The sequence below is a fragment of the Acanthisitta chloris genome, unplaced genomic scaffold (genome assembly GCF_000695815.1).
Source record: "Acanthisitta chloris isolate BGI_N310 unplaced genomic scaffold, ASM69581v1 scaffold21236, whole genome shotgun sequence".
NCBI classification, from domain to species: domain Eukaryota; kingdom Metazoa; phylum Chordata; class Aves; order Passeriformes; family Acanthisittidae; genus Acanthisitta; species Acanthisitta chloris.
Window position 1 is genome coordinate 4,252 of NW_008679996.1, and position 20,550 is coordinate 24,801.

The following is a 20,550-nucleotide window of genomic DNA, read 5'->3' on the forward strand; positions in this document are numbered from 1 at the left end:
GTCCCTTGCAGCCAAGCAAACCATTGTGGTCTGTGCAACGTGTACTTTCTTGAGCAGAAAAGGTATTTCAGGATGCAGTAGACCTCTGTATTGCAGCAGCCTGGTTTCTGTAGAGGGCTTAACACGATGGGGCAGCAGATTTCCATAATACAAGAATAGAGAACAGGGAGGTGGGTAGCAGGAACTGTGGCTAGGGAAGCAGGGCTAGTTTCTGAAGAAAGGATTAAGGATTTAACAACCAGCAGAGAGAACAGAGGCTAGTTTCTATAGGGCGTAAGAAGCCACTGTAGTTTATGCATGTGGAGGGGTGGCAGGGTTGAGCTCCACCAGACTGCAGACACTGGGCAGGAGCCCATCGACAACGGGGGCTGCAACTCTTGCCTCTCCTTGCTGATACGCACTTGCTGCTCCAGACACGAGCTAAACAACATGATTTCATTGATATTGTCAATATTCATGGCACCACAGTGGGAGACATTGCCTGTCCTGTTCCACTTCTCAGGTCCCCAGTGACATGGGTACTCTTCATTTGAGTGGCTGTCACAGGAAATTTGAAATGCCTCAGAATAACCACAGTCAAACCCAGAATTTCTCTTCTACTTGGCTTATTGATACCTGTCTTACCCCTCCATCTGTGTCTTGCTACCACTGTGCTGCAAATGCGTAATGAAGAACATGCATTGGATTAAGCGACGCTGTCAAGTCTGTTTCGGTACAGTGCCATATCCATGACGTGCTGGCACATCATTGACTGGGACCTGTTGTCCTGTGGAGCACAACAATATAAAACCTCAGTTTAGTCACAGGCTCTTACCCCAGTACTCCAGGCTATGGCCTGTGGGCCATCAGTCTGTCAGGTCATGATATGGACACCACAGAGGAAAATCAGACAGCATCACATATTGCATGGTGCTGTTAGATTGTTGGCATTTCTGAAGGCAGGCAGTCTTTCTTTAGTCCAGAAAGCTATAGGTATTGCTGCCATTACAGAAGATCCCTGCACAGTCATACAGACATTTCGTAGTACTGCAAACTGACAGCCACTAGATAGGCAGTCATGTCTCCTTTGTTCTTGTCATCTTTTTAAACGTATTTACATTATAAAATGTATTTTCTCCACAAACTGTTGGTCCAAAAATAATTAAGTCATGAAAATTTTGGTTGTGGTACTTAACCAAAAATTTTGATAAACTAAAAATGGAAATAGTTATAATTTATGGCAATGAACAAATTGTGTTTATTTGTATAAGTGAAATGTGGTTTTTACTTGACAAGAAAGAAAAAGGAACACAAAATAAGAGCCAGAAGAAATGCTTGAAAGTAAGCAAGCATTCTTTCTCTTGTCTTTATACTTAGTGCACTTGGATGAACCGGTTTGAATTTTACCATAATGATTTGGGTGTAAAACAATTCTTTATTTGCTTCAGTTTCAAAATACGGATAAAGAAGGAAGCATATAATGCTGGAGATAGCCTGTAGAATTAGTGTCAGGAAAGTATCTGAATCAGTCTGCCTGATTGATTCCATTGAACTGGAAATACTAGCTACAAAATTAAATGCCAAAATCTATCAATCAAAATCAATAGTTTGAAAGCAATAAATGTTCACAGTACTTAGCAAGTCCATTTCCTTGTTTTAACATAGCATATTTATCTGAGTATGCTAGAAGTGTACTGTCTGTAAACATGAGTAACTGTAGGACATTTTTAACCTCATGATAGGCAATATTTACCTTGTGACAATAGCTCATTTTTTTTAACTTTTACTTTGGTAAGGAGTGTTCAGCAAAAATACATGTTTCTAATATCTTCTATTAATGAAGATATTGTATTACATATTATGTTATGTTAATGAAAAAAGTTAGTTACTTCCTCAAAGACTTTTATTGTTTATTATTTGACTTTTGAAAACAGGAAAAGTGTGAATATATGTGTGAATTTTGAAAATCCAAGCACCGACACAGAGCAAATATAAACCTTTAGCTTTGACACAGCATTTTTTGTTTGCCATAGGGGAAGTCCTATGTTATCTAATCTTCTTACTTAACTAAAATATTTATCATAAGCCAGAAGCTTCCTCTTATTTCTGGGAATGTTTTTGTAGTCATTTTTTGTTCTTACTGGAAAGAAACTTCTCCGTCTGGTTTGTGACCATTTGTGACTATTTTGTGTGGGTTTGTGGCTGGTTTGTAATTTTATGTACACTACCTAGCTGTATAAGTAAATTTGTCATTTACAAGTGTCATGTTTATTACTAAACAATTTGAAGCTTACTAAAATATGATCGGAATCAGTTGTACTGGTTACCTTCACACCTGGCATCTGTATCCATGACCAGCATGCTATTTTTCTGAGCTTCAAGGACAAAACTGCATGGATAATTTCAATTCCTACTCATCAAATTCCTGATTTTAAAAATATCAAAGTCCAAATTCCATGTGAATTTAGGTGGTAAAATCTGCAACTGTAGAAGATCCCATTGGATAACAATGTGTGGAATACATTTGTTTCACCCTGTGTTGTGAAAGTGAAGTTACTAAAGACATATGCTGCTGCTTAATAATTCCCAGAGATAATAATTTCTTAGCTGACACTTGTTCATTTTGGTTTTCCATGTGGAAATGGATTTTTGTATCACAAGTGCTGTAAATGCTAATCAGGTGATAACCACTCCCAAGATCTCATTCACTTCTTCCTTTCTAGTGGAATTTGATTTAGTGTTTGCTAGAATGCATTTTTCTGAAAGAAACTGAAGAATAGAGAAGTGATTAACATTTTGTTTGGTTTGTTTATATTGTGCTTCTCATGTGTCACACTTTTTTAGTCTAATAGACCCCTTCAGTATCCAATCATGTTTGATACCCATGAGAGGTTCCCTAATACCTTTGGATTATCATTATGGACTTTGTAGAGTTTGCTGGCCTCTCCTCTATGGTATATGCAGATGTCACAGACACTGGTTTTAGTATAGTTGCCTCTGCTTACTGTCTACAGTAATTCCTGTAGATGTCAGAAGCACTTCCAGAGAACCAGATGTACTCTGAAGCATGGCCAAGGAGCCAGATGTTAATGTTAGTCACCTATCTTCTGTTTGACCTGCAGTCACCATGATTTTATGACTAAAATATTTATATAGTATAGACAAATGTAGTCTATTTATATACAAAAATACTTCTTTGAAAAGAGGGGAGATGTGTAGCAAAACCAAATGTGGTTATTTGAAGGTGCTTTCCTGTGCTCCAGAAACCTCAGGTAGGATGCAATTGTACTTTGCATAAGCTCTATTTAATTCCCAATATGGAAAATGTTTCCATATTCCATTTGGAAAATTGAATTAGTGTCAGTAACTCACACATTGTAGACACTCAGACTTGTATTTCATGTCAGACTCAGCAATAAAGTGCAACTAAAACTATACACCAATAACAGACCACAGCGTGTATTACGGTTGTGGTAGACATCATTAACAGGGGTAGCTGGTCATTAAGTCACAGGCCAACAAGAGGAACAAAGGTGGAAAGATTAATTTCTGTACAGAAAATAATATAACATTTTCAACTATGACTAGCAGTTTTACAGGTGTAGATTCAGTAGTAAATTTGCAGGCAAATGTGTAAATGTTTTTCAGAGCATGTCACAAAATACAGTAGAGTACTCCAGACAAATGCAGCTCTATGTCTTTTGTTTTGAAAGGTATCCAGCACACAGAGAATGGGAATAACAGTTGTGGGCGCTGTGATTTTGTCTGAAAGGAACAGTATGGCATGTCAGGGGAATCAGGCAGATATGACAGCTCAAGATAGCTAAGGCTGCTGCAGCCCCATGCCCGCAGGTCCAACCAGGATGTGCTGCTCATGTATTCCTGATAGGCACAAGCACACAGAGCTCATGTATACACCACATTATACACAAAGAAACAGAGATGACCAGCCACATAGATAACACAGACATGTGGAGCATTTGCACAAACACCAGCAACAGCTTCATCCTGTTTCCCTCTCTGGCTGAACAGGACAAAGGTTCACTGGTGGGAACATACGTAGGTGGATTCCTTCCACAGCTGTGTGCAGACATTCAGCCTGCCCCTGGATCCCAGACTTCTAGCCTAGCATCTAGACACAGGACCACATAAGGTCTGCAGCCCCACTCCAGCTGTTGGTACTGACATCTCTTTCACATGCATAAACCCCACTATCCTCCACACAGTTCCACCTAGAGCTGGCCAGAACTCCCCTGCTCCTCCAGCTCCAAGTCCCCATGGTCTCTCTCCTAGAGGCATACATGCACCCGCAGCAGCTCTCTGCCCAAGAGGCATCCCAGGCCCCAAGGTTTCTCCAGCAGCTATCTGGGATTCCCTTGCTCCCTCCAGTAGGAGCTTGCTTCTCCTGTGATCTTGTCTTCAGAGACCCTCATCCCTTGTGTTCCAGGTCGCTACACATACTTGCTGGCTCATCCAGATGGATCTCTGTCTGCACTCACACACCCTCTTTCTCTGGGTGTTGTACACAGGGAACGTGTGCCTTTGATAATCTTTCCTATCCCAGGAACTAGCACTAAGTGTCACTCAGGTCTCCTCAGATGTCAGTACCCAGGCACAAGGATCCCCTGATCCATGGCCCCAGTCCAGCTGCTCCACCACAGACACACGGACCACTACAGCTGTGGTCTTCTCCCAGTTGCTGGCACTGCAGTCCTCTTACTCTGGTCTCTAGTCACCTCACCATGGATGCATGAGTTCTCTGACCCATGGTATGCCTACAGTTGCTGGCACTCCGACCCCCCATACACACAGACATGGATCCTGAAGATCTTCTCATCTATGAAAAGAGTCAGACAGCAATTTAGCAAGAAAGGGAGACAGGTTGCACTAAGTGGGTGCAGGGCATGGCCAGACAAGTGCATCAATCAGCAACTATTTATATGTAACTGATCCTTTTTATCCACTTAACTCTCTATTGTCTCACACTTGTTCCTCCCAAAATCCCTTTGTTCTAAACCCTTTGGAACCTCAGCATCTCATAACAAGCCCTTTGCAATGCCAAAATGCAGTTCCCCAGCATTCCATAATGTGTCCCACAGCACACCACCAGGCAGTCTGAAAGGTGCTGTGGCATTGGCTCATTCTGGTGGGCTTCAGCCCTGGGGCTGAGGCTCTCTTGGGAGACCTCTGGACAGGGTCCAGGCAAGGAGTTCCTTTCTCTGAGTCCTTTATTTGGGTTCCCACCTGCCTTGAGGTGTCTGTGCTCCTCTGCACTTGTGAAGAATGGTCTCTGCTGGGCTAATATCCCCTGTGAAGGTCCTGGGAGCAGCAAGGACAGCAGCCATTGTCTCTCTGTGGGAGGGATGCACTACAGGAGCTTTTATTGCCTTATCTTACATTCCGTATCCTTGTTTCTGAGAGCCTCATGTTGTATGGTTTTGAAATATCTGAACCCAACTAAACTGATCTTTGTCAAACGCCTCCACAGCAACATTTTGTATCAACAGAAAACCTGATGGCTTCCCTGTAGGGATTCTGGTAGCTTCTCAACCACCTGCTGGCCTATGGCCCATAAAACTATCAGCAACATATTGCAGGTGGCAGTACCACATACTTGGAGCACAGAGAGAGCATAGGGGTTTGGGTTTCCTTCCCCTTCTTCAGTACATATCTGCCACCTGCATGTTGCCACAGTTTATGCATTTGCTTTTGTTTTATATCCCACTCTGTAAATACACTCACAAGTAAACTGTTCTCACAATGGCTTCTTGACTCTTTGGTAATATCCTGAGTAATATTGTTATTTCAGGGTTACTTTCTTTTGGGAAAGTTATGGCAGAGATCTTGTTAGGGTTATGTTTTGTAACATAGGAAATATTATCACAGCGAAGAAACTATGTACTGCGATGTATTCCCAGATTGTATTACCAGGTTTTTAAATTATCCCTCAGCCGGATCTTTAAGTGGCAGGGAACAGAGCTATTTAAATAAAGGTGGATTGCTTCTTTGTCTGTGGAGAAGCAGGTCATAGCTCCAGGGCTTTACTGCTATCCGGGATGCTTGGATCAGCCACATTTCCAGTCCTTTGACACCAGACTTCACTGAAGTAGATGTAATCATGCAAGCCAACCGTTTGGGGAATGAAGAACACGATTTCGCCACGTTAAAAGAGAAAGATAAAAAAGGGCAAGCAGCCAGGCTGCCTGAGCGATGAGCCGCCAGCTCATCTCTTCCCGAGCAGGGGAGCAGGGGGGAGCTGCGTTGGTGCCGCTTTTGGTTTTGCTTTCTGCAGCCGCGGCTCTCGGGAACGGACAGATCGCCCGGGCGCTGCCTGTTGGGTCAGGCTGAAGCGTTGGGAAACGCGGGCTGGGAGCACGGGGAAGGGGTTTTCGGGCCGGCACCGCATCTCCCTCCACGCGGCCGCAGGAGCCTTCCCCGGCGCCTTCTCCCCGAGGACATCTGTTCTGCGCGGAATGCCCGGTGACAGGCTGGACTGACAGAGGTGTCTGGGAAGTTTGTTGCAGAACAGGTAAAAAAAACCCTTAAAGCCAGGGAACCACAGTATAGAACTGTCCCGTAAAACGTGTTTGAGTGGAGGGAGATGTATTTGTGTGTGTATATAGGAGTGTGTGTATACACAATAAAATTTAAACAAAACCCGCCCCACCTGTCCTGGTGTTTATTTGCTACTAAATACTTATATGGAAAAGGCAAACCTATGACCTCAAGGCAAGCGATGAAAAAGCGGAAACTAAATTCCTGACATTGAAAGCTCGCTACATCAGCAGCTTCTGTGGTCTCACAGTGTTTTACAAATGTGTTTCAGTTTCTTTTTTTATTGTGCTTTTTTTTTTTTTCTGAGAAAATATCATGAAGCCTATTTTTAAGCACAAAGAAATCAATGGAAATTAATATTCACCAATCTCACCTATTGCGGAAATCCACCACCTCAGCCTCTTACGGCAGTTTGAGGTTGCCAGAACCTAAATGTTACATTGAGCTATTTTATATATCACTGTTTCCATGTTCGTCTCACACATCAAGGTAACTCTAACTAGTTTTGTGTGTAATATGTTTTTGCCTTTATGACAGATACTGTGAGGGGGCTGTCAAGTGGAAAGAAGAAAATGCTGGAGACTTTTAAGTGGTCATTTCACAGTATTTTAACTCTTCTGACAATCTCAACCCTTTCTTGAGATATGCTAAGACAACTTAAGTGGATGAACTTACATTGAAACATATATTTAAATTTGTATTTTATGCTGTTGATCAGGTTCTCCCACTACAGTCCACAAGGTGAGTACATCCTTTGGCTTCTAATACTTGGGGATTTTTTCTGTATTCTTGAAATGACTTCTAGAACCAAGAAAATTAAAATGACAGTGCTCTGTATTTTTTTCTAAGCTAACGCACAGGGTTAACAACTCTTCTTTCACTACACAGTAACAAGGCAAGGAATCTTTATTGTGCTCAAATCTTGGCGAGAGAATATCTGTCCTTACCAGAAGAGGGTAGGCAATGCTCTTCCCATTATTCCTATTTATGACCTTTACAGACATGAGTAAGTTGTGTAGAAATTTCTAGTCATTGTGAGGAGCTCTTTGACACTGCTTGAGATTAATACTGTAGGGACTCTGTGTTTGTTTAGATGGATGACTTCCTGCAGCTGGTGTTCCAACGCCTGTTGCTACTGTTAACATAGCTTTGATCAGATCATATATTTCTTAAAATGCCTGTGGTATTTTATGTACTAGTTTTCCCAACATTTCTGTCTCTGAACTACTGTTAGCAATAGACAATTTTCCCTAGTGGGGAATTTTCCAATAATGGGGAAGTTTCCTGAAGAAGTAGGTGGAGTTACATCAACTTTTAAGTTCTGTCACAAGAAGTCTTTTGGTAAATAGTTCTGTTTTTCTTGTCTTCTTCATGTGATTGTGAGGGAAACATACAGCAGCAATCCCGAAGAGCATTTTGCACAGTGAATATCTTTTTGCTTCTATAAAACTGTTTGCCATAGATGTTGGAAGCTGGCGGGAGGAGAGAAGAGGCATTGTGGTAGGTTTTGTGAGAAAAACAGCAAGAAGATCACAGGTTCGGTAAAGATATTTGATTGGCATCAAGGTCTCAAACTGCTTCAACAAATCCAGTCAGAGGATCCTTCTGCTCAGAATGAAACAGGAGAAGGTTCTCTAATGGTTATTGCAGTGGTCTTTTTCATGCACATCTGGATTTGACCTGGACCTACTTTTTGTTCTCTCTGAAAGTGAAAAAATTGAGTACAGCAGCAGACTTTCACAGGCTTGAGGAAATTTGTAAGTATTGGTCATACTTCTTTTGTGTGTTATACGGCTTGCTTTTCTCTACAGTAGGAGAAAACGTGCAAATTAAAGTTCCGCAAATTCAGGAAATAAATATGGGTCTTAGAACCACAAAAGCTAACTTGTTGTCATCCATCTTCCAGAAGTTTATAACAACACCTCTCCTGGAGTTCACGCTAACATTCAGATTTCCTGACAAAAAGGTGGATGTGGGTTGGATGCATGGGTATGGGTATCTGTCAGTATCATGACTGTAGTGCACATGCTGTTTGTTCTGAGCACTCTCTCGGCTACAGACCCTACTTTAAAAAAAAAAAAAGTATTGTGGATCTGAGTGTGCTACAACTCTGGTCATTCTGCCACACCGATACCCATCAGTCTCAGTGGCTTGCTCTTCTGCAGGCTTGTCTCTAGAGAAAGTGTGATCATGGCACACTTGTGAGATAGGCATGCCTTTATCTTGTTTGAGAAGCTTTACTTTGGAGCTCGGCTGGTGGTCTGAACTGCTTGTTCCTCAAGCAGTAGCATCATGATGGAGGCATTCTGATGCCTACACATCACTAAAAACTCCTGGGTACCCAAAAGATTAGGCAGCAATTTGCTAGTGCTTTCAGAAGCATCACTTGTTGCTAAGAGATTCATTTGGTACCTAGCCACATTACAAAGCCTAGGATTTATCAGTGAATCAGTTCTTTCACCCTGAGAATCTTACCTGTATTTTCCTGTCCCTGTTAGCAGAACGTGCTCTTTTAACTGCTCATGCCTGCCTAACAATGTATTAGATTGACTCCCTTTTTCAGCTCCATACGTATTGCCTTCTGCAAACTAGCTATTGGGATCATGAAGCACCAATTTGAGGAAAAGAAGTAGCTTGGATCAAATTCGTGTGAATTTAATTCCCTTAAGCCACAACACTGTATAGGCATGTGTGTCTTATGATTCAGGACAATATTGGTGCTTTGCTATTATCTAAGAGTAGACAACCAGAGAAAGAAGGAAAAAATATCTTATAAAAAATGGTTAAGAGTCTTGGTCCAGATAGAATTTTGTCCGTTAGGAAGTGTGATGGATATTACAGTTGTCTACTTTCTGATGCAAATTCTGAAACTACCACTGGAAAACAGTTGAAGGCAATATTTCCTTACTTTCGTGGCTGTTTGTATATCCAAAATGAGGACATAATGTAGATAAAATTCTGTGGTATTCTGTACTCATGAAAGATTTCCATTACAGTGAGTTTGAAATTTTCTTGACAGTCATTTGAAAAATTATGGTAGCACTGGGTACTAGTATTGTTCTGACTTAAAATACACACTTACCAAAAGCAGTGGGTGTGTGAAGGTTAGATGTGTGAACTGACATTGATAAGTGTTTCATAATGTTAAAGTGTTGTGTAGAAGCATAAGACCAATGTCAGTAAAGAGGGGAAAAACTTCTGACAGAAAATAGAAGTAATTTACATGTACAGAGGTAAAGCAGCAGAAATTCAAGAAATAGATTTTGCTTGTAGGCTAACTGGTCTTGTCACTGTTTTACAAAGGCACTATTGTGTAAATGCTTGTTAAGGGATTAACTACCTCCTGAATTCTTTTCACAATACATGTAACTTTCTGAGCCTTGTGATAAGTACTGTGAGACCGGGGTAAAAAAACAGCGTGTGCTTAGAGTCTGTTAAAGGAAGGCAAACGGGGAAGAACTAAGTTCTATTTCCTCCACTGAATGCATACAGAAAATTCCTTCATTCGCTTCCTAGTAGAAGCAACACTCCCTGCTACAGTTAGGGGAATAACTGGGTATTTTTGACTACTTACTTATAATTGACAGATAGTGATACAGCATGTATTTTGCCATAACCAAGGACAGCAAATAAAATAAGAATCTCTTCTTGGACCCAAGCTTTCTGTGTGATTATCTGCTGGGTGCAATTTTGTCCTGTTTTCAGTACAGCCCAATTCAGTGTCTTCTGCCTGCTTTTTATGTCAACAGACTATAAAGTATATTTTACAGTACAAGTTAGAAAATGAGCAGTTTTTACATTTGTCTATTATTTTGTCATTTTAGGTTCAATCTACACCATGGAAAGGCCTTTGCTTTTGTATATATTTTTATTCTACTGGCACTTCTTAAATGGTAAGAAGCTGAGTCATAAGAAGCAGTAGAACTCTTTAAGTATCTTTTCTTCCCATGTATAAGCACAGAAAAGTTAATCCCTCAGTTTTCCTTCAGGTGCTAGCATTTGGGGGTTTTCCTTAATGTTTTAACTAAAAAGATCTTAGCATGGTTTTATATTAAATTACCAATATGTGCTTTGATATGGGCACATTGAAATATTGATATTGAAATCCCTGTCAGTGTTCCAGCATAGACACCATTTCAGACAAGTTACCATTTGCGTTACATAGGTTTTATTAGCACTGTCAAACCTTGGAGTTGTGTGGTCTTTAACATTGTGTGTTAACCTAACATTGTGTTTAACAACTGATATTTACATAAACATAATATTGCCATCCAAGGCACTAGCCTGTTACCATGGCAGTGTTCGAAAGCAACAGCTGAGGGGCTGTGCGCACACATTCAGCTCGTTTTTAGTACAGCATCACACTGTGTGTGTGCAAAGCAGGTGTTGGCAGCTATAAGTAGCCCAGATTGTCCTGAACTTGGGCAAGTGCATGCCAAAATGTTTGACTTTTCATGAGAGAGCAGATACTTCTGTCTTTTAAATCTCCTATGGATAGGGCAAAACATGACTTCAAAGATTAGGCTTACTGGAAAATAAAGTTTTCTTCCAAATTTTATTTTTCAGCTTTATTCACTGTCGAAGCTCCTCGGTCACTCTACACTGTGGAACATGGGAACAATGTGACCATGGAATGCACATTTCCAGTGAATGGGAAATTAAAGTTTAGAGATTTAAATGTCAGGTGGGAGAAGAAGGATGAGTTAAAGAAGCAGGTTTATTTACTTCTCAAAGGAGAGGAAGACTTTGAAAGTCAGCACAGTGACTTTAAGGGGAGAATAAAATTGTTGAAAGAGAATCTGAGCTTGGGACAGTCTCTCCTTCAAATCAGTGACGTGAAGCTCAGAGATGCAGGGTTTTACCGCTGTATTATTGGCTACGGGGGAGCTGACTACAAGACAATCCATCTGAAAGTTAACGGTGAGTGCAGTACTAGCAGATGTTCAATACTGTCTGATACTGTTAAAAGACTTCAGAGGAGACTCTGAAGTAAGACATGTCTGGATTAGCTTTTAAGGAAATCTCTGCAGGGACAGGAGCTGTCTCATGGTCCTTTTGCAGATGTGTAACTCTGTATTTCTGTCTAGGTTGAACCCATGTTCTGTCCTTTATTTCTCAAAATGTCCTACGAGGAATGGTGTCGTGAAATCATTTAGACACTATAAAGACCACAAAGCGAGTTGCACTTTTCTCAACACCATCAAAATTTTAATAAATCCTGTGTCTCCAGTTACTATGGAGAAACACAACAGTGATCTTTAATTTTCTTGTCAAGAGTATTATTTGCAAAATCCAAGTTGAAACTTGACCCCAGGAGCTTGGCAAAAAAACAAACGGTGTCTTGTGTTTAATATATGCTGTTCTATATCTAGCTTCCTACTAGTAATCATCTTCTTCCATTTGTTTAGCTCCTTACAGAACTATAACCAAAAGAGTGGTGTGTGGAGGGCACAATGAATGGACGTTGACATGCCAGTCAGAAGGATATCCACAAGCTGAAGTGATATGGCAAAACAAAGATTACGAAGATTTGACTGATAAGGCAAATACAAGTAGTGAAATTGGAAGTGACCAGTTGTATAATGTGACAAGTACCCTTACAATCAAAAGTAGAATTGATGAGATTTTTTACTGTATATTCTGGAATAAAGAGCTGCAAGAAAACACATCTGCCATTTTACACATAGCCGGTAACATTTCTAAATTTCATTTATGCTAATACACCTCAAGGTACTATGTAACTTTTTCCAAGCCGAATCAGCCATGATTTGTTTATCTTTCCTATCTGATTTTGAAAGGGCTAAAAAGAAATACCTGTGTTGTTAAGTTTTGTTATTAATGTACCCTTCCACCATGCTAACATGTGCATCATGCATGTGTGGACAGAATTCAAGGATAAGAATTTTGCATGACCTGCAGTTGTGTGAAAATTGAGTCTAAATGTTGGAAAAGTTCCATTATTTGAAAGTCATATAGCTCAGAGGCTAGAAATGAAACCCTCCCATATAAATTAAATACATCTTCCAAGAATATTCTACTTTGCTGATGGTTACTGTCAAATGAATTTGAACAGTATGGTCTTTTCCTGCCACTACAGTCTTTGTTTGAGCATATTTAAATTTGACTAATTGTATACAGATTGAAGGAAAATGCATGAATGGAGAAGACCAATACAATTTTTCATTAGACCTTTTAACTAGGCAGCACCCCTACTGCTTTTGCTTTTGGTTACCCCTCTGCATTGTAGCCTGATATGCTTTCACACAGACTGGAGACCTGATACAACTCAAAAATAATGTTTCTGTTTATCAGAGTGTTACTTGGTCAGGTCATATCCCCGGTCCTGTTCCACACCTACTTTTAAAAATGCCTGTGTTGGCACACTTTTGGGACCTGACAAGGGTTGGAAACAGGCAGGTGAGAGGGAGAAGACCAAGTCATTCTTCCAAGGACAAATTTGATTTTCATGAGAAAAGCCTCTGGGATTCAAGGAGACCAATTATCCTTTGCATTCAGAGCTTTTCCAGATGAAAGGGATTCTGTTCTCCTTCTCCATTAGTATTTTTTCCTGTAGTCCTGATGAGAAACTAAGCTAGATAGAACACTTTATACCTTGGTGACAAGCAGGACTTGTGCTGAGAATCAAAGGCACTATCACATGGAATGCAGGGAACAAGGATAAATATTAATATGTTCCAACTTTTTTTTTCCTTTTTTGGAGCAAGATGTGGTCTAGTGCACCATCAGCACCTGACCTTAGACACAATCTGTAATGCAGTTATCATGACTGAACTGCTCACAATAACAATAATATGGTGAGGAGCTTATGTAATTATGTTAATGTCGTATCCCCCATTTGTTTTTCCCAAAGATTCAGCTGATGACATTCTATGGTCTCAGAGCAGACGCTTTGTTGGAGCAACTCTCATCATGACTGTTTTCATTGGATCAGTGCTTCTATTTATTATCTGTGTAAGAAAAGGTATTCAAATTATTTATTTTAGAATATCTCAGTTATTATCAGTCTCTTCTATTAATTCATCCTTGCAGAGGTGAAATGAGGCAAAAAAAGTCTGTCTTGGATCTTTCGTCCTGAGGTAACTAAATTTTTTACCACATTTATTGCTCTTCCTTCACTGGACTTAACTAAATACATGTTAGCAGACTGGAACAGGTTATCAGCCACTCACAAACTGTGCATGTCTACTAATTTTTCTTATAGATAATGATGTAGAGCAGTAAGATTAGTGTCTAATCTGTTCAAACACCTTAGCACAGCTTACTCACCTACTGGAAATGAAAGTTTCCTGCCCTATGTCCTCCCTTTTGACTGGGGGCAGAATTCTGGTGGCAGACAAGTTACTTGAGATTTTTTTTAGGTTTTTTTCCTGCATTGTCTGAAAAATTTCACTGAAGTGTGGGGTTTTAAGTGATCTAGTTGTTATGAACTCTATGTATTTCCTTATTCTGGTTAAAACACCATAAAAACTGTGGACTGCATATGAAGCTCTATGTCCAAGGTGTTAAGCATGAAAGATTTTTTTTCATAACAGGGAATATTCCTACTCAGGCTTCATACCACTTGATTAATTTCCTTGTTAAATTTTGAGCTTTTTCAGTTCACTACACTGTCTTGAATTAGACATTTTCAGTGTCACAGTATATTGAAAAGCTAAAACATTGTCAATAATTTGTTTTCACATGCTAGCTAGCCAAAGAAAAAGCTTGGAGAAATAATTTTTAGGCTATCTGAGTATGAAAAGAATATAGTTAGTTCCCAAAATAAAGAAAAAAGTGTTTCAAACTTGTTGCTTAACCTGAAAGAAGTACTGTTACTTTTTTTTTTCTTTCATTATTTGGTTGTGGGTTAAAAAAACTTCCTCTTGAAGTTAAGGAAGGTGTGTTTCACGATTTTCTATTCAGGGTATTTTTTGCTCTTTATTTTAACAAATGCAATAAAGATCTCAGAGCATCCATAGGACTCATTTGAAAATATCAAAAAGAAAATGTTTTTGCTGAATATTATGATTTTCACCAGAATTCTTCCTCTGTGTGATCAATTTGTGGATTGTTTTAGTGGATACATAGCTACTTCTTTTTTTTACCAAAGATCTTCTTGGATTTTTTTTTGTCAAGTTGTCTGCAGAGAAAAAGAACAAGAGGCATTGAAACCGATACAGTACTTCTAGCATTATAATATCATACTGATGTGGCTCTGTACATTACTACCAGAAATGCTCCAAAAACATGAACAAGATAGCTGGATAAATGGTTTTCTTGAAATTCTTGAATTTTATAGGAGATGTAAATGTGTAGTTAGCATGAACTCAGCTGGATCTAATAATGCAAAGCTAGTTGTACTGTCTTGTCAAGTGGTGTCTCAAAAGCCTCTGCACTAAGAGAGGTAGTCTTCCTGAAGTGCTATAGCAAAACTGTTAGTTTTCTTGTCTGCTAACTCTTTTTCCACAGTGAAAATTAGAAACAGCCCTAATTTCTGCCTGGAAATTACATAAAACTATCTATAAGCAACCTCTTCAAGTTCCATAAGATAAATACAAGATAGGACTAAGTGTGGATATTCAGAGTTTTGGTCACAAACTCATTTCTGTACCGATGCTTTGGAAGTATTTCCTGGGAGAAGTGTTCATAACCTGACAGGTTTGCAGATGATGCTAACAGGCTGCAGAAGGCCTGCAGGTAACCCTGCATGTAGAAGAATATACTCATCCTAGAACATGATAATAGAAGCAGAACATGAAAGTGGAAGGTACAGCAAAATCCTTGACTTCTCCAAAGATTCCCACTGGGGATTTCAGTGAAGGTCAGAAGTTTCCTAGGTTGCCTGAGTGTACTGTTTCTGTGTATACATGATAGTGTATATACATGTCATAATGTATATGATCATCATGAGTATGTTATATATATTTTTTTAAATAGAAATTAAACTATAGGCACATGCATATGCATGTGTGGTAAGTTGCAAGTTGACTCGGAATCTAAAGTAGTAGCAACAAGCTTCTGCTTTAAAACCCAAGCTGTCCTAGATGACCAGACAAGTGATCCTTTCAGAATGGAACATCCATAGAACATGGGCTTTTTTTCCCCTCAAAAAGCAGTGAGAAGGTGATCCTCTTCTTGTTCCCTCTGGTCTATTCAAATTCTGTGTAAAAATATGCTATGGAGAATCATTTGACAAGTATTTTCAGGCGATGTTATTATTTAGTATTAATGGAGTTCTTGCTTATGAGCATGGAAAGGAAGTTGTAAAGGCTGGCTGGGGGCACTGAGGAATTTGTTTTCAAGTCTTTGTAGAAATGTAGGGTTTTGAGAACTAATGATTACACTATGCTAAGTGTGCCCTATTTAATCTATTTTCCTTTTTTTATTTTTTTTCTCTTATTTTCTTTCAGCTAGAGCAAATAAGGACAACAGAACACCTGTGGCAAGTTCATCAATAGCAAGTATGTACATATGGCATGAATCTAGCTCAATGGGATTATTGTGGAAATAATACCTTGAGAATTTACTTTGTAATGGCGACAACCAAACAGAGATTTAAATTCAGCTTTGATTTTGCTTTCTACTTTTCATTTATGTAACAACCATAAATTACAACTGAAGCATGACTTTTCATTACTATGTCAACTTTTTGTAAGGAATTCGTGACACAAAACCGTACTTGTTCCAGGAGCAGATGCAGTCCTGATATGCAGAAGAGTGGGCAGAATGCTGTGTTTTGAAAAGTCTGTGGTAGGATGGGACGTGCACCCTGGAACATACACCTCAGGATGGTATCACATCCTGATGTGCAGACTCTGTGCTGCAATTTGAACCATGTGTTTTCTCCAGTATTATAGTATGCATTTGAGGGTCTTTGTGACTTGTTGAGACTTGTTGGCCCTTTGAGAGAAATACAGGAAGAAGCTTTAGTTTTTCCTAACCGTTTCTTTTTCCTACTGTTGTGATACTTCTGCTATTTGCTATGAGCAAAGCTCAGTGAAAGGCCAATACCACCATGACAGTTAGAAATGAAGGAAAGCGTGAAGAGAGTTAATATTTACAGCAGGACAGAAGACATTAAAATCTTCTTGCAGCCTCTCATGATGGCTATTGGTTAATTTATTTTTAATTTGCTGTATGTTTTAATTTGGAGACCATCTCAAATTAAACTGCTATGTGAAAATTAGTTCTGACTGGCAGAGGGGGGTTTTCCTAAGAAAACCTCACTTTAGAATATTTGCCCAAATGAACTCAGCATTTGGATTTAATCTCTTCTCCTGGTCTGCATTTAAGTAATTTAGTTCCTGTGTGGCCTGAGATGGCAGTTTTTAGCAAAGATTTTCACTATTTGAAAAGTTTAAGCTATGCTCAGTTACCTATATGTATGTCATTTGCTTAAAGAGCTATCAAAAGACGAGGATAGACATCACCGCAGAGATGCTTCTATTGAAGACAGAGAGCTGAAATGTAAGTATAAATAATAAAGGGAAAATAGGAGCAAATTGCAGGCAGCATAAATCATCCATGGTCATTGGAGTCTTGATTCATGGCTGATTAATTTAGCCCCTTGTTTCAACAGACAGAGCCTTCAAGACAAGTACAGCCTCCCATTCTCTGTCTTACAGACTTGCCATGACAACTCACTATGTACTGTTTGTAACATCAAATAACTAATCTGGTTTTTAAAATAGGAAGAAAAGACATACAAAGTAAAATGTAAAGTGGAGATACAGAACAACCAAAATTAGTCTTTTTTTCCAGCTCACACTTGTGCTGTAGAAACAGTTGTGCACACACAACTGTAGGGGTGGTGATGGCAATGGGTAAGGAGACAGTAACCCATCATGGCCACTTGAGCAAGTCTCAGGCTGTGAGATTGTCTCAGCAAAGCAAGAAAGTATATGACAAAATTTCTGAAATCTCTTAAATATCCTGTGATAAGGAACAGGAGGGTGAGATTCCTGCGGCTTTTCTTTCACATTCTTGCTGACTTCTAAAGCACCTGCATTAATTACATCCCAAATCCCTCCCTGCTACACGTTACTTCAGTAAACTTACAGGTAAGTCTGCTGGTCCTGCAGGTATAGACCTCCACGTCAAAAAATTAGGGCCTGGGGATATGCTGCTGGGGATAGTGGCAGATAAAGCATTGAATGTGTTTGAAAGACTTTTTAAAAGATTTTAAAAGAAAGGAGGACCTAACCAACAGCATTTTCTCTGTATTTGCTGAAAAGCACTTCACACAAGTGCGTTTGAACTACCACTCTGCTTCCTCCCATGATCATCATCTTTTTCTGCTTGATTTTTTAATTAATTTTATTTTAGATCTTTATTTTTTTTGGTACCTCTAAACTCTAGGAAAAAAGCCCAAAGTCATGAAGTATTCTGTCACATCAGCATTTTGTTGTTTGATAATTTTTTTCATATAATTCTTCTATAATTATTTTTTCATATAATTCTTCTATAATTATTTTTCATATAATTCTTCCTTTTACAGATATGCAAATTGAGAAGACCTAGAGAAAGCTGGGGAAGATCTTTTCCCCTTTGGTGAAGAATTGACAGCTCAGATGTTCTGTGTTCTATCTGTTATGGGGGATATTAATTTTTTGTTTCTATTGTGTGGTGGCAATCTTCTATATTGTTGTAATTCAGGAAAAATGCAATGAAGTTAATATAATTATTATAGCATAAACAGTCCATGGATTCAGGCTTTTATATATGTGACTAGATATTGAGATGTTTATTTAAATATCCAAGTTTCTACTTTCTGAGATTTAGGCAAATGTGTATTTCAAAGACGCATTGAAAATATATTTAAGGTAAAGCACTTTAGGTCTATGGCCAGCATCAATTTGATAGTCTTTTTCTGGACATTTTTTTACTTCCCTACCTGAGCGCTCAGTTTCCTGCAGAGATTTTGTGTTCTTGCTTTTGAGGAATTTTTTCAATACTTTGATCCTTTTAAAAGATAATGGTGCAATGAGAGAAGATGCCACACATACAGGGCATTTTCAGTCCTTAAAATAGCAGATACTCTCAGCTAAGTCTGAAATAGATGCTGTAACCCTCTTGGCAGCTATAGTTTGGCAATTAGATAATACTGAACTGCTCGATCTCTTTCTTTGAAAAGCATTTTGGGGATAAAATTTCCTTGTGATATAGCTGGCAGTACTTGGTTACTGCCTATTACTCTTGTGATATACGGTTTGGGGATAATACAACTCTGGACATTTGGGAAGAAAAGCTGTAGTTTTGCATAGCCTTTTTGTACATCTTGAGAACAGAAGGAAGAAAATCTTCTAGGACGTAAAACATGTGCACACGTGATTACTTCAGAAACGCTGAAGAAACATGCTCCTGTACCCCATTTCTTAAGTTATCGCTATGTTGTGTTTTGTTAGGTGCATATCTTCTTTCTCGGGTCATACACAGGTGAAAATTATTTATTACAATGCTATTCACAATTCTATTTTTTTAATAAAATACCTTGGTTTTATTGTGTTTTTTTTCCTGCTTTCCTTGACTTGTCAGTGAGTAGCGTAAGCACTGCTTGCACTTTTTTCAGGAAGATAAAGTGTCTTAAGATTTGGGTGTAGAAGAGTGCCTACACCCCTGTCATCCTGCTAGTGACTCGCAAAAAGAAGAGATGGTGGAGAACTGGAATCTCATTGGACTCCGGTTTTATTTTGTAGTTTAGAATAAATAAGTTTATTGTGCAGCCCTAAGAATGTGAATGCAGTCCTCAGCCCAGGGCTACACTGCTGGCTGTGTTCAATCCAGATAATGTAAGGTTGTGTTTAATACATCTCAGCAAGCTGTCCTATATAGTAGGACAGACTAATGTATCTCATAACCATAACGGAGTTGGTAGACCCCAGTTAAGTAAAATAGTTACTATGAGGTGATTTCCCTAATTCATTGCAGAGCTTACATATTCTGATACTGATTCTTGCCATTTGATTGTTCAAGGATGCTATGTAAACTTGAACATCCCCTCCTGCTTACCAACGTGCTTTTTGAGGTCACAGTCTGGGTGTCACTGAAGGTGATAGCCAGTTTGTAATTATCCAGTGACTGCAAAAATGGTTTTTGAAATATCAGGGACATTGGTAGACAAAGCAATGACTCCTCAACACATACATGTAGAATAGTATCACCACATAAATAACAGCCCTTCCAGACAATCTAACCTCTTCTTTTTTTACTTCCTCTTTGAGACTGCAACAGCTGTTTGCATATTAAAGTAAAAGTGAAAAGGCTACTCTTTTTAGCTATTATTAACCTTTGCAAGGCAGTGCTGTTAGTGCATGCCTAGTGTCATGGTACTTCAGTTGATGTCTTTATCAAACTCCACTGTACAGCAGGAACTGTTACATTTCTCATTTTCCAGCAGGAGAAAAGGTAAGTTACTGTTGAAAGTGCCGTATATCAGATAAGTAAGATAATGAAATGAGGGGATAAAAATATAGTTTTAAATTCTGTAGCTGAACACTAACATTCAAAATGACAGGGCTTGAATTCCCGAGCGGTTGACAGGAAACATGAAATTTTGCTACATCCTTGGAAAAGCAGGGTGTGTGGTGAATAACAGATAAGGTGAAACGGCCTGCCCTCTCTAAGTAAGCTCTACTTTATACTTCACTGAAATATGAACCAGAACTTGTCTAAGCTAATTGGAGTGATTTTACAAATTAAGCTTTTAGGATAAGTCTCTTGGCTTCATTTTTGCAAACACAGGAGACACACCCACATGTTTATCCTCCAATGCCATGAGCCGTTTCGGCTCAATTATTTTTCACTCATGACAGAGTTAGAATACACATCTAAGTGAAAATACAACACATTTGGGTCATGAGAACCAAGTAAGTAGAAATCCTTCCTACCCTGACATAAAAAAAATGTAGTAAAACATTAAATACGTACTAATTTTTTCCTTCAATTAAATACTTTTTTGTGCTACTTCAGTGCATAGATATCTGGAAAATACTAAAAAAAAACCTTGGATACCTGGAA

At 39.0% G+C, this 20,550-nt stretch overlaps 1 protein-coding gene across 1 annotated transcript; it reads left to right on the plus strand.

Annotated features, from left to right (window-relative positions):
* The first annotated feature begins 6,189 nt into the window (after positions 1 to 6,189).
* On the plus strand, positions 6,190 to 18,054 carry LOC103804924 (programmed cell death 1 ligand 1-like). Its single transcript, XM_009077558.1, has 7 exons — positions 6,190 to 6,317; positions 7,253 to 7,275; positions 11,101 to 11,454; positions 11,943 to 12,224; positions 15,945 to 15,995; positions 16,936 to 17,001; positions 18,032 to 18,054. Exons 1-7 carry the CDS (start codon positions 6,190 to 6,192, stop codon positions 18,052 to 18,054), a joined length of 927 nt encoding a protein of 308 aa, XP_009075806.1.
* The last annotated feature ends 2,496 nt before the right edge of the window (positions 18,055 to 20,550 follow it).